The sequence below is a fragment of the Rhagoletis pomonella genome, unplaced genomic scaffold (assembly GCF_013731165.1).
Source record: "Rhagoletis pomonella isolate Grant_MI unplaced genomic scaffold, Rhpom_1.0 Rhpom_scaffold_00002, whole genome shotgun sequence".
Classification (NCBI taxonomy): domain Eukaryota; kingdom Metazoa; phylum Arthropoda; class Insecta; order Diptera; family Tephritidae; genus Rhagoletis; species Rhagoletis pomonella.
The window spans coordinates 61238783-61253922 of NW_023458556.1; the positions used below are offsets into that span (position 1 = coordinate 61238783).

The window sequence follows — 15140 nt, forward strand, 5'->3', positions numbered from 1 at the left end:
TCAAAATTATAAACAAATTAAAATGGATTGGTGAAACCAAAATGTCGAAAATCTACCTTAAAAGAATCTGGTAAAACTGGCTGTAAGGATGAGGATTACCCGAAAAGTTACAATAGAGAAAACGATAAAAAAAATTAAGTGTGATACGGACCGAGGTGAAGAAACGGATAGGGGTAAAAACACGGATCGCTATCTGTTAGGATGAAGTTGGGAATTGAAATAAGGATAATGATTGGTATATATATATATATATATATATATATATATATATATATATATATGGAAAAAGGACAAAAACTTCGGACGAAATAACTGCCGTGAACTTGCGTCATATTCTTTTACCTTGAATTCTGTTGATGTTTATTGCTATACGATGGCGGCATCATGCGACACTTTACTACGCGATCGAGTATCTTAAGATGCCACGCAGTAAATTGTGCATGTAGCATATCGCGCTCATCAGGCGCCAAGCCGGGATTTAGCGCTGCCAATCGCCATAAAACCACAATTTCGTCACACAAGGAGCTACATGCATGCTGCAGAGCTGTTGAATTCGAATGCGTATTCGAGTGCTTGCCACCGCTATGCCCGTGTGAGCCCATCATCAGAGACAATTTCGTTTGGAACCACCATATCAATATTTGATCGCACACCATGCATTCCTCGGTGATGATCTCCAGAAGACGGACAGCATTGCGATCACAACGTCTATACATTTCACGTACAATCGACAATAGATTCCACATACCCTCCGGCTCACGACCACGTAGAGGACGCAACAGAGAACTCCATTCGGCAGCAGCCGGTGGAGCAGAGTTTGTTAAATAATTTACATCGCTGCGTAAGAAAATAAGGAAATTCAATGAAAACGGTGAAGGAAAATAATAAAAATAAAAGTTGTATTGTTTATGACTTACCTAAAAACTATTGGTGCCGGTAGGCAAAATTTAATTAAAATACGCTTAATATTAGCATGCAACGTCTTCTCGTCCAAATACCAACTAGTCTGATCGTGAACAGAAGCACCAGCTGTCGGATCAGGCGCACCACACACTGTATTGATGGCAGTGGGCTGTGAGCTGAGCAGCTCATCGAGCAAACGCTGCGCAGTTGGTAAAATTTGTTGAGGTAATTCGCTGATTAAATATTGCGCGAATTTCTGCAGTTGATCACGTTGTAGACGCGTCAAAGATTCGGAGACCGGTGCACGTAAACATACTTCTAGGGGCTGTGTGCACAAGTGAAATAGTTAAAAAGAAAGATATTCATTATATGCATAAAAATGTGTGTGCATTCTATAAATTGACTTACATTATGAATTCTATGTAAACAAACGGCGACCACGTGCGAGCACCAGTAGGCGGGCGAAGTGCAGGTGCAGTTGCACGACGAGATGCGCCTACGATCGAAGGTAACGGCCACATTGAAGTGGGCACGTGGTGTTTGTCCAACTACTGTGGCGGACAAATGAAAACCTACAAGAAAAGTGGACGTTAGTAAACGTATATATAGTATTCAATATTTTCATCTTGTTGTTGCTGTATGCAATAAACAAACCAATTTGTAGTGTGTCTTTCACGGCGCGCGTCTTGAACAATTGATCGCCGCGGTTGAATTCATCAGATGAACTATTAGCTAAGCACGAATAGAGGCGTATATCCTCCTCATTGTCCGGAAAACTCCAAAACGCTATACGCAGCTGCAGTTGCTCCGGTACGGGCGGATAAACGTGTTCAACCAGTTCGAAAGGTATGTAGGAGGCGACACAGCGAGCAGCAAGCTCGGTCAGTGAAGAAACTTCTGTAAAGTAAAAAACAAAACAAAAAATTGATTCCTTATTGATTTTGTTATCAAATATATTATGTCGTATTTTTATTTAACTATATACATACATCGCTTCTTTAAAAATAAAATAATATCGGGTAGCACTTGTATAAAATTGAATTTCTTCAGAGCAGGAACCGAAAATAAACGTTAAATACCAAGTTTTTCATTTGTGTACAAGGGTACCATAACCCTGTTCACATAACAGTTGTTTGTAACAGCCAAAACGAATCGAGATAGAATGTAGTATACATAAATGCAGCGTCTGTCGTAGTTGATGACGACCATTGCAAACGTTAAAAGGACTACGATATAAGGGCATGCACCTGGAATGTTCGACCCTTAATGGGGAAGGTGCCTCTGCTCGGCTGGTTGATGGCCTCATAAGGATTTTGGTAGGAGAGAGATTCCGCCCCGAGTACTGTCATTTACCCCGGTGGATGAACGTCTTGCCACAATTCTAATAAAAGCAATATTCTTCAACATCCCGCTAATTTGCGCCCGCGCCCCGACGGGAGAGAACGAAAAAGTGTCCAAGGATAGCTTCTATTAGCGCTTGGAGCACGAGCGATGTCGCCACCAGGATATCAAAATTCAGCCTCCACGACGAAACGTCCGATAACGGACTGAGGCTTAACGACTTCGCCGGGGCCCGGAACATGGTAATATGCAGTATTTGGAACCACGGTCGGAAAATTCAGCCTTCACGATGAAACGTTTGACAACGGACAGAGGCTTAACGACTTCGCCGGGGCCCGGAACATGGAAATATAAATACAGTACAAGGTTGAAGCCTAAAAACTACGCGGCTATCTCCGGATTGAAAAACGAGAAAACAAATCGATCATGTTGTGATAGACGCAAGGCGCGCCTCCAGTGTTTAAGACGTACAGCCAAAAAATGTGCATCCAAAAATTCAAGGAAAGCTTAAAGTCGAAAAGCTGAAGTCCCAACAGACGGCCAATGCGTTCGCTACTCGACTCTCCTACCTGCTCTCAGAGAGCACTCTTCAACAAACCGACATATGTGAGCAGTGGAACCACATTCCCGTTCTTTAAGTACCGCCGCCAAAGAAGTGGTCGGATTTGGTACGATGAGGACTGTCAAGAAGCTGCAGAGAAAAAAGATGCCGCCTACAGGGCCACGCTGCGATTGGGCCAAACGCCAGCTAAGTGGGGCCGCTATAGGGAGTTAAAGAGGGAAGCGAGACGTATTTGCCACAATAAGAAGAGAGAGGCCTAAATACGTTAGAACAAAGAGCTTGAAACGCTGGCCGGCAGGAAAAGCGTGCGAAAATTTCACCAGAGAGCTGGCAAATTTCGGAAGGTTTCAAGACCAGGCCGAACTCTTCTAAGAGCAATAATGGCGACTTAGTGACTGACGTCCAGAACGTACTTAAATTATACACTTTATAACACTTTTCCAACCTACTGAATGGTAGGAGTACTGAAAGTTTTGGAGAAGACGAACCAGATCCGCCAGTCGATGATGATGGAGTCGATGTTCCACCGCCCGACTATGACGAAGTACGAATAGCAATAGCGTGCTTGAAAACCAACAAATCTTCCAGAGCTGACAGCCTGCCAGCTGAGCTATTCAAGTACGGAGGCGAGCAGTTGATAAGGTGCATGCATCAATGGTCAGATGAACGCAGAATATGGTCAGATGAAGGCATGCACTACGACTGGAATTTAAATGTGCTCTGCCCAATCCACAAGATCCAACTACCGCGGGATCAGCCTTCTAAGCATAGGCTACAAGATGCGCGCACTGCGCGACGCGACGCGGGGTAGCCCGCCGCGCGGACGCTGATCACCATGGTGTTATGCACTTTTAAAGCTACCTTGTTCATAGTATGTAGTATGTTAGAAGTGTATTTTGTGAATATTTTTTTGATAGATCAATAATTCCATGGATTTTACTGCGCTTTCGAAAAGGTAATACAATTGTCTATGGGCGATAAGAAATAGTGTCCATGGACTTTATTTCCGCTGCGCCTTATTACGTCACCGTAAAGCTTGCATGATTTTTAGCATTTCTGGCATTATTTCCATTTTCAATTGCGTATTAATGTCAGTGACATTAATTCCATTAACATTATTGCACGTCACCGGCAAATCCACCATAGACTAGGCATTCACAATACGCCAAATTTGGAAAAATATCCGCAAGAAAAGCATCTACACTCACCACCTATTTGTCGACTTCAAAGCCGCTTTCGACAGCAATAAAAGGAGTTGCCTATACGTCGCGATGTTTGAGTTCGGTATCTCTGCGAAAATGACGTTGAGCAATACCATCAGCTCCGTCAGGATTGGGAAAGACCTCTCCGAGCCGCTTGCTACCAAACGGTCTTTCAGACAGGTCGACTCCCTTTCGTATGATTTCTGTAATCTAATGTTGGAGTACGCTGATGACATTGACATCATCAGTAACAAGTACCGCGAAGTCTGTCTGGAAAGGGATAAGCGATTGGGTCTGGTGGTCAACGAGACAAGACGAAGTATCTCCTGTCATCAAACAAACAGTCAGCGCATTCACGTCTTGGCACTTACGTCACTACTGGCAGGTATAATTTCGAGAAAGTCGAGAATTTTGTTGACTTGCGAAAAAGCATTAACACCGATAATAAGGTTAGAATCGAAGTCCAAAGCAGAATCACTCTTGCCAACAAGTGCTACTTTTACTTGGGTGGATAATCCACAAGTAAAGTCTCTCGACGTACGAAAACCACACTCTATAAGTCACTCATCATGTCCCTGCTGGTACATGGCGCAGAAGCATGGACAACGAAAACATCTGATGAGGCAGGTCTTGGGAGTGTTCGAGAGAAAGATTGGGCGGAAGATTTATGTGCCTATGCGCATTGGCGACCGCGAGTACAACGCTGTAGACATAGTGCAGCGGGTTAGAATACAGCGGCTCCGCTGGCTCGGCCATATCATTCGAAGGGGCACCGACGCTCCAATTCTGAAAATATATAAATCGGTACCAGTTGGTGGCTGCAGAAAAAGATTGAGGCACCCACTGCGTTAGAAAGACCAGGTGAAGAAGGACATGGCTTCACTCGCCATTTCCAGTTGGCGTCAGTTGCCACATAAAAGAAACGACTGGCGTGCTTTATTGGAGTCATGCCATCTTTCTTACATGCAGATACTCCTTTCCTTTGTTATATGCGTGTTGTATAGATGAAAGCTTCGAAGCCATTATTTCCGAGATATGGTGTCTAATATGCCCTCCAGTGACTTCAGTAAAAAGAACGAGTCTTATCGGTCTGAACTCAGAGAATTTGGTGGACGAAAATTCACCCACTTTACGGACAAATACAACTTTTAATTTCGTTCATTTTTGTGAAATACAAAACTTAGCATTAATGAGACATTTCATAACTTAAAATTTTTACCTATTTTTCGCAATGATTTACTTAAAGAAAATTTATTTATTTAATCCGATTATATAAAATATATATGTATATCGCTTTTGAGGATACCTTCAAAGGACACGATAACCTGGTCGATCTCAATGCTGCTGGAATAGAAAACAGCCGGGGTAAAACTTAATTTTTCGCAATAAAGTTACCTAACCTATTCAGCTTCGTAAATAAGTTCGAAAATGTAAATGATTCTAACTATAACCTTTTTCAACAACCTTGTTTAGCCAGCAACAAAAAACACTGTCACGATATTGGTAAACGAAAAGGGTTAATTACACTGTGCATTCGCATACCTATGCACCAGGATTGTTGCGAATATTATTCCAAAATAAAAGTCTTTTCCGGATAATAAACAAACGGCCTCTCCAAATTAAACAAATTTAGTATCATATGAAAGAGGACTGAAATAAGTTTTAAACAGAAATAACGAACGACCTCTATTTATATATTTTTTATAATTCAATACTTAAGAAATGCATATACCTGACAAAAGGTTTATTCTAAGGTAATTAATTAACATTTTTTGTTGAAATATTTTTCAATATGTGGCTTTCCTCTTTTAGACGGCGGTTTGATTATTATCCGGAAAAGACTTTTATTTCGGAATAATATTCGCAACAACCCTGCTTTGCACATTAAAGTGGTCCAAAAATGTACATATGTAAAAAAAATAAGGTCGGATTTTTAATGCCGGCACCCCCTAAGATTGTTCTATATCGAAAGAAATATACCCCTATTTTTTTATTTTGAAATCAAAAAATATTTAGGGGGTACTAAAAACGCTCAAAGTTTTCCATGTATTTTATATGGAGAAAAAATCATATTTCGTAGAAATGGTATAAAACTCTTAAAAATCAATATTTTTCGATCGGAAAACTTTTCTTATCTTCAGGAGATTCCCAGTAATAATACGCATATGTCTCTTTAACCATTTTTTCATAGTAACTATATTTTATAGGTCCTCCAAAACCCCTAGGAAATGCAATGGAAATATCTTTAATCATAAAAAATGGTTAAATAAACAATTGGATATTAATACTGGAAGTCTCCTGAAGAGAACCACAGTTTTCCGATTGAAAAATATTGATTTTTAAGAGTTTTATACCATTTCTACGAAAAATGGTTTTTTCTCCATATAAAATACATGGAACACTTTGAGCGCTTTGAGCACCCCCTAAATATTTTTTGATTTCAAAATAAAAAATAGGGGTATATTTCTTTCGATATAGAACAATCCTGGGGGGTGCCGGCATTAAAATTCCAACTTAATTTTTTTTTGGACCACCCTAATGCACATATGGGTGTTTCCATACAGCCGTACGCGACATTCGTACGCTTATAGAGTAACGTAAATCTATCAAAAATAGAAGTTACAGAAAAAAAAGATTACGGTTATGTTGCAACCAAAGGGTACTATGTTTGAGAAAAAAATAAGCAGCCTCGAAACTTTAGTGTGGAAAATATCCGTTCAAAACCAGGTGATAACGTACGCGACAAAAAAAGAAGTGGTTTTAAGGCACATATACATATATGCGAAAGTCTGCGAATCATGAGAGTTTTTCTTTTCTTTAAAAATTCCTAAACTAAGCTAAATAATCTACCTTTACAATCCTTCCATTTTTTGATAGAAATTATCTCTGGTTAGTTTTTATTAAAAAAAAATATAATAACGTACGCGACATAACGTAAGCGACAGATTTTTCCCCCATACAATATTTTTACTAGTAACACATACTAAATTAAATTTTTTCAGTTCTTCTCTCCACCGTTTCGCGTTTTCAAAACCTTTTTCCGACATCTGAATACGAAACTTAATGTTATAAAGCCGTTTGAATTCATTTGCTTGCATTATCAGTTTACATTTTCATGGAAACACGCATATATGCGAAAGTCTACGAATCATGGGAGTTTTTCTTTTCTTTAAAAATTCCTAAACTAAATAATGTACCTTTACAATCCTTTTATATTTTAAGAGAAACTATCTCTGGCTAGTTTTATATTAAAAAACAACAATAACGTACGCGACATAACGTACGCGACAATTTTTCTCGTAAGTAATAAAATGTATTTATTGAGAACTCTTCTCGCCACCGTTTCATTGTTTTACAACTATTCTAAATAATTTAAATGGAAAATTTGCAATTAACATTGGTTTTGATGTATTTGATTGAAATTTTCGTACTTACAATAACGTATGCGACAAACTTTAAAGGGTAATAAAATATATTTTTACTTCGGTTGGAAAGAAAATTTTACTGTATATCTTTAACTAGATGAATTCTCGCTTAAGGGCCGGTTGTTCAATGTCTGGTTATCACTACCACTACACTACACTACTATCGACGATTTCGACATCATGCATGTAACATGTGATCGATAAAGCAGTAGTTGTGCTTAACCGGAGCTTCTACCTCCGATTTGTGCTAATCAGACATTGAACAACCGGCCCTAAGAATTGTAATCTGCATTACCTGCGACTGCCAATATACAAATGACATAGACAAACAATGTTTTTGCATAACGTACGCGACATTAGAATACTATCAGAAGCAAATCAAAAAATTACCGTTATTCGAGCTCTAACTTCTCCTTTTTCTCATTTTTATAGTTAGTTGTTATTGCAAATTTGATTTTAAGATGTAATTGTAATGTTTCAAATTTCTTAATTTAGTTAATAGGAAAGAGAAAATAGTTCATTTCATTAGAGAAAACTGAGTCGAAGAGACATTCAGTTTTACTCTTCCATTTTTAAGTTTTAAAATTCCAGTAAGCTGAAATACTTCTATAATATAAAAATTCGAGTATTTTTCTCTTATTAATTCGTCTTAAAAACCCTTTTCAGTTGTTTTTATTTTTTCAGTCCTGGTTGACATTTTCATGGAAACACCCATATGCACATCAAAATCTTTAGTTTGTCGCGGTCAAACGCTCATTCATACTAATGACTTAACATTAACATTTACAAGCAAAATGTTGTTCCGCGGCTAGGAGTGTAGTATACTATAAATTTGACTATAGCTAAAGAGCATTCGTGCCGCATGACAGACAGACTGACTTCTCCATAGAGGTTGCCGCAGCAAATAACCTTAGGCACTCTTTGTATTTTCATATGCACATAGTATGTACATACCCTGCAGGGAAACCGCGAATTAGTGAATCAAATTTCTAGTTCCGTAATAGATCTCTATCGTCAAAAACGAACCAGTACGATAGTAACTAGATCCCCACCATCAAAACAAGCAAAATGTGGTACTTTTCAAAAACTATTTTTTTTTTTTTACTTTTTTCATTAGAAATATATGTATATGTATATCTAAGATGACGAATTTAGAACTGGTACAGAACTATCGAAAAAAGGATGCAGAACGAACTAGATCTTATCTGTCGAATTTAGAACTACATATTTAGTTCGGAACTATCGAAAAAGGTATGCAGCGGGGGCTTCTTTACTTTACATAGATATGTGTTTAGCGGCTTTTTCGTTCAAATACGCTTCCATTCTGCACTTTCCAGATGCTTTTTATAGCTTGTTAATGCAAAACAAAAATTTGCGGTAACATTTTAACATCCTGGGACCTTCTAATCTAACCAACAACAGCAAGCATCTCTGCAAACTCAGCTAGAGCCAAAGGTATGTAAAAGTACATTTCTTACAATCATTCAAACAAATTTAAGTTGAAATTGAAAACACATTTCCTTGAAAATAATTTAAAGTCGCACACACGGAAGAACCGAAAAGTTTGAAAAATCATGATACTTATTTCTTTCGTGTGTCGATTTTAGAACTGGTTCGGAACTATAGAATCTAGGACTAGTGTGGAATTATCGAAAAAGGGATGCAGCGGGGGGAAATTGACACTTCCTAGGACAACGACATGTTAAATTCGCCAATTGTTTGCATGCAAAAGAGATGTATCGCGAACCAGTACTGGGTCTAAATGTACTAGAAGCGCACCAATTGAGAACTAGAGATTTTCCCCACAGGGTACATACATATTAAATTTACACATGCATACATGCAAATAATTCAAATATATTTGAACACGAGCAGTGCCCTACTCCATCTCCGAGTATTCTTCGGACATGCAACTTTTCAAGTTTTCAAGTTTTTTTGTTGTGCATGCCAATATTTGTTTGTTGGTATTGTCCATTTATTTGGCATTCAGTTTTTAGTTATGTTGACACAACAAGTTCAGAAGACAACAAACGCGCGCGACAGGCAACAAGCACAACAGAACAGCGATAGCCAATCATCCAGTCAACCAGTCAGTTGGCTGAAACGTCAAGCAGCCAAGTCACCTAGTCAACAAGGTAACAAAAGACAACAACCACCACCTAACAACCTTAAAGTGGCACGCAATGTTGTTGTCTGTCTGTCTTTCTGTCTGCCAGTCAACAGCGAGCGCACGAGATAACCAGTCAGCCAGGCAAAGGAAGAAGTGCCACAAAATAGAGATGGCACGGAGAAAAGACAGCGAACGATACGACACGTGCAATGTGTAGTAAGTAGTTGGTCAACAGTACTGCCCCGATGAGTAGCCTTTTCAAGAAAGGGATGGGGGAGGAGTAGAGAAAAATAAAATAAGGAAGAAAATAACGTACAAATCGGCATAGCAAAAGAGGATTGCAGAGGAAATGGAACAGGAAAGACACCACGACTTGTTCGCGAGTAAATGATACTCTGATACGAGCGATAGCCTTTACTGAATTATAAGTACGGCGATACCTATTTATTAGGGTGATAGACTCGATTTTTCCAAACCGTTCTTTTGATATTTTTAGAATAAACGTTCACCTAGTTTATTTATGTACCAGCATCTAAACATTCTAAATATATATTTTATTGAGAATGGAACTGAAAATGAAATTAGTGCATCGACTATTTGTTTTTTTTTTCGTTCTTATCTAACGGCGGGCTCAGGAAAAGTCCAGATCTGACGGCTTTTGGACCTTAGGGAGAGGGATGTTGGATAAACTGATGTGAGTGGGTATATAAGGATTGCGCCGAATAAAATTGCCCGTCAACCAATTCTTATGGGTTATTAAAAATTTCTTACAGCCGATTCTCCAGCAAATGTAGAAGAAACCCTGAGAGAATAAAAAATTACAATTCCAGGGAAAACCTTGTTTGGCAGCCCGCTTACATGAAGTATTCACTGCGTTTGGCTTGACCCCGATTCAAGTCACTTGGGCACATCAGGTTTAGAATGCCTTAAACGAATAACGTAAATTTGGTTCCAAAAGAAGTTAATCAACCAAACTGCCACAAACTATGGCTGAATGAAAGAAACTGGGCTCTCGTTGAATACGAAATGAAGGCCACAAAATATGTGACTAAATCCCGTCAAAAGTTCGAAAGAAAGTAGATGTGAGGGTATTAGACACTACTATAAAAATGCTAATTGGCGAGGTTCTGGAGAATCAAAATTTCTTATTCAAAAATAATAGCTCTTGTTTCTTTACTACTTTATGTAAATTTGTGGTTACTTTTAAACATTAAATACTCCTCTTTTTTTAAACTGGACAACTGGTTCATTTTTGTTCCGGACAATTTTATTCGACACAGTCCTTAAAAATTTCGTTAGTTTCGTCGAGTCATCTTATTCAAATTGGACTGAACAGTTTAAGCTGCTAGAGTATCTATCTCGAATGGAGTTGGGTCCAAGTTTAGCGAGGCTTACGAAGCTCTTCGTCTGCGATGGGTGGCGTTGGTCTCCGATGATGTAATTCAAGATCTAAAAGTTGCCGAAGGTTTTGATTGATTGTAGATGAATGGCATGTATATAATAAACTATATTTGAATAGTCAGCCTGGTTCAGCGGATGGTGTATTCTCATTACCAAGACAGTCGGTTCTACATACGTGCTCCGAGTTTTTCTCGTTATTTTAACAAGATCGGCGAACGCCATTAAGCGTGAATTTTTCTAAAAAATTGTTTGTTTTACTTTTAATCCAAATTACTTCGAACTTATTTTGCCTTACTGACTTCCAAATTAAAGCTAAATGTACTCATTTTAAGCAGTCATTTGTAATTTTGGTCATAATTCTGACTAACAGCAAGTGCTCCTAAAGAGAATTTGAGAGTCCGGTTCTCGATTTTTTTTAAATTGCCATTTTTCGAATAACTTGAAAAAGGTGAATGATCGAACACCCTAGTATGTATGCTCGGTTAGGCAGACAATGAGCGCGCTTATGTTGCTTTCTGATGGTGAACTTAAAAATACTTCGTCCGGCAACAGTTGTCGATGGAGTTCAAAAAGACCGGAAAAAGTTGTAAGGTTTTCTGCTGCTTTTGCGTTTCTTTGAAATTAATTATAGACCACTTCATATTTAAGCGTTCTTTGTAAATTTGGCAGCGTTAGAATATGTTGGTGATTTGGCTGGGGTTTCACATCACAGCTTGTACGATTAGTGAGCAACTTGTGAAAGAATATTCTGCGAAACTAAATATGCCTAGTCAGATCCAAATGGAGGTGTAAGCTTCTAGAGGTTCGAAGATCGAAGAGATCTTCCGATATCTACTACATACCAGATTTTCCAACGTACAACTAGAAGGTCACTGTGAGGCCTTAACATATTTGTGGCCGTGGCTCAGTAAGAGTCGTAATGAGGAACTATTGGCACATTAAACACATCTGCAGTTAGGGCTCTTACCGGTGTCATCACAGGGCACTGTGCTATAGACTGCCCTATCGATGGCGTATACCAACAAGCTCCCTCTGCAGTAGTTGTCGGGATGAGGATAAAGAGGAATCGATGCACCACTTCTTATGTCAATGCCCAACTCTCTAGACAAGACGTTTCAAGCATTTGAGATCACGCTTTTTAATAGCTTGGGCGAGATAGCGGAGGTGAAAATATCGAATATCCACGGCTTCACCCACGATAGTAAATGGTTTGACCGACTTTATACTGACATTATGGATTAACCTCGGTTGAAAGGATGTACCTCCTCCTGGCACTCACAGACGGCATTCACAACGGGCCTCTCTGCCTCCGAGTGGAAGTACGAGTTATTCGTACATGCCGTCCTAACCTAACCTAACCTAGACGTAGAAAGACCGGCGTAGTTATTGGTACCGGCCCCTATTCATACTAAGCTCTTTGATCCTATGGTTTCGAGCAGATGACTTTTTATTACGGTCAGGAGCAAAATCTTAGCCTTCAACTGAGAATTGTATAAGATTGGAATTGGAATGTATAAGCCCGAGATTAAGAAAGCTTAGATAAACTACTGCGAAAACGTGGATAATAGCCACGTGGTCACCTGTTTGAGTCACTGTATGCACTTACATTTAAAAACAGCTACAATTAAATTGTTTGCAAGTGTACGCACTGCTCGAATAAAAAAAATAAAATAAAAAAAATGTAAAATAATAACACCATGAAGAGCGAACAAAGAAGTTGGCTAATTAAATGACTGCAATGTGCTCGATATGAAATTTCAAATCCTTTTAATTGAAGCAGACAAATTCCACTTACAATGCGCGTCGCCAGCGTGTAAGCAACAGAACAACAAAAGTGGCAAGACAGACATAATAGGATGATGGTGGCTGCCGCTGGCCAGAGTTGGAGGGTTGGAGAATATGAGGGTAAAAAGTCGAAATATACGATTATTTGTAAAAATATGTTACCCTGTAGGGAAAGCAATAAGCGAAGATCGTAACCACGTCTTTGAGGAGATTCGTCCTCATATGCCAAAGAGGACAGAAAAGGGACTTCCCAAAATTTTGCGATTTCTTGCAACTTCGAGATTTTGTGTTCGAGGAAATACTGGGACGGAACATTTTATCAAGTTTTGGCTATTTTTCTTTAGTTTATGTAATGTTGATTATTTTTTTATGATTACTTAACAAACAAAGACTTTGTGCGAAAATTTTGGAAACTCTCCAAAATTTCCAACTTTTTAACCAGCATCTTTAGAAGTAGTTAGCACTTACCGTTAATTTTTGTAATTTTTTTTTGTTGATGGTGTTACGCATTTTTTTCCATATAAAAAAGAATTGCCAAAAGTAAGTAGCTACTTCAAATTTTCTCTTCATTATACTTAAATTCCAGAGAACTATTCTATGCAAGATCTACGGCCCTGTTCGTGTGGACGACGGGTATAGGAGAAGATGGAATGACGAACTGTATAAGCTTTTTAACGACATGGACATAGTTAAGCACATAAAAATACAGCGATTGCGCTGGCTTGGACATGTTGTACGCATGGATGACGATGCTCCGGTGAAAATATCCGTCGACTCCGCACCCATGGGTGGACAACGAAAGCAAGGGCGCCTACGGACAAAATGGAAAGACCAAATGCAGAAGGACCTGTCTGCACTCGGTATGAGCAGCGGTCGCCCCTCGGCAGGGAATGCCAAACCTCCGAGTGTATTTCTGCCACGAAACGAACAGCTTCTCATAAATATACACGACGATACGCGGTTTTGTACTTTAAACGACGACATGTGCCCTGAAGGAAAACCCCGAACTGGTGAATCAAATTTATAGTTCCGTGCTATATCTTCATCGCTAAAAACGAAACAGTCCGATAGTAACTAAGTAGATCCCCATCAGTGCGAAAGCAGCGAAATGTGGTACTCTTAATAAAGTATTTTATTTTACTTTTTAAAACTACAACAATTTCAAAAGATCAAATTACCTATTTTATTTCAACCGCTTCTGTTCATTGATATGCAGATTTGCTTAGTCCAAAAAATATAACAAGTCCCAAGTAATAAAAAAACTTTTCATTAGAAATCCATCTCTAATACTAATTTTACATATAAGTAGATTAATTAGAAAAAGAGATTAGCCATACAAAATTCGCCCCACTTTAATCTGAAATTATAAAATAATCTCAGATTAAACCGATAACTTTTCGGTGTCCAACCTAGTTTTATCGATTATTTTTGCGAAAAAGAGGAGAAATGTCAAAAATTAACGTAAACAAAAATGAACGCTAGCAAGGAAGAGGTTTTTAAAGGTATTTCTAATAAAATATTAAGGTAAACTATATTTAAATTGCTTAATGTAGCAGAAAAAGTGATCACGGTGGCACAGAGAAGGAACTTAACTTTTCCTTGAGTTGTGGGAATGGCAAGCACAACAAATTTTAAATCTAGTAATCTGAGATCTGCTTATGTAAACGGGGTGATTCACAAACGAGCTTTGATTGAGATTACTTTTATATGTAAACATATTCAGCAGTGCAATTCTGACTATCGCTAAATTTTCGCCGCCAAAATTCTCTAAATGAAAAGAAGAGCGGCCTAAAAGTATACTGAATGGAAAAGTAATAGCTGCAATGTGATATCAGCCAAATCTGGCAGTATGAGGGACATGTAGGTAGATGTTGCGAGTTGTTAGGCGCGCCTGCTATTATTTTGGAGACTTTTGGCGATCAAAATTAGCGATAGCGAATATTGGAATCCGGCTACAGAACGAACTCATTTTCATCCGGCGAATTTTAAACTAGTTCGGAACCATCGAAAATATGTATTGCTTGGCGAGTTTTTCGTTCAAATACTCTTTCATTCTGCACTTCGCAGATGCTTTTTCATAGTTTGGTAATACAAAACAAAAATTTTTGCTAGCATTTTAGCATAATGGGACCTTCTGGAATCTTACCAATAACAGCAAGCAAATCTGCAAATTCAGCCACAGCCAAAGCTATGTAAATGAGTTTTCCGTGTTAAATTCGCCAGTTGTTTGCATGCAAAAGAGGTCTATTGCTAACCAGTATCTAGTCGGTCTAAATCAGCGATGGGCAGCGAAAGCTTTTACTTTGCGCGCACCAATACAAAATATATATGTATAAAGCTAAAAGAGCTTTGTCCGCAGGCAAGGCAATGCCCATCGCCGGTCTAAATGTACTAGAAGCGCACCACTTCAG

At 38.7% G+C, this 15140-nt stretch overlaps 1 protein-coding gene across 1 annotated transcript in view; it reads right to left on the reverse strand.

The window, feature by feature from the left end:
• LOC118754098 (zinc finger SWIM domain-containing protein 8) overlaps nucleotides 1–15140 on the reverse strand; it is a gene marked incomplete at its 5' end in the record, with an annotated part of 53929 nt that overhangs the window by 12549 nt on the left and 26240 nt on the right. The window contains 4 exons of the mRNA XM_036488961.1: nucleotides 343–837; nucleotides 918–1228; nucleotides 1312–1475; nucleotides 1558–1800. Coding sequence (XP_036344854.1) covers nucleotides 343–837; nucleotides 918–1228; nucleotides 1312–1475; nucleotides 1558–1800 — 1213 coding nt within the window. The remainder of the gene's footprint in view (nucleotides 1–342; nucleotides 838–917; nucleotides 1229–1311; nucleotides 1476–1557; nucleotides 1801–15140) is intronic.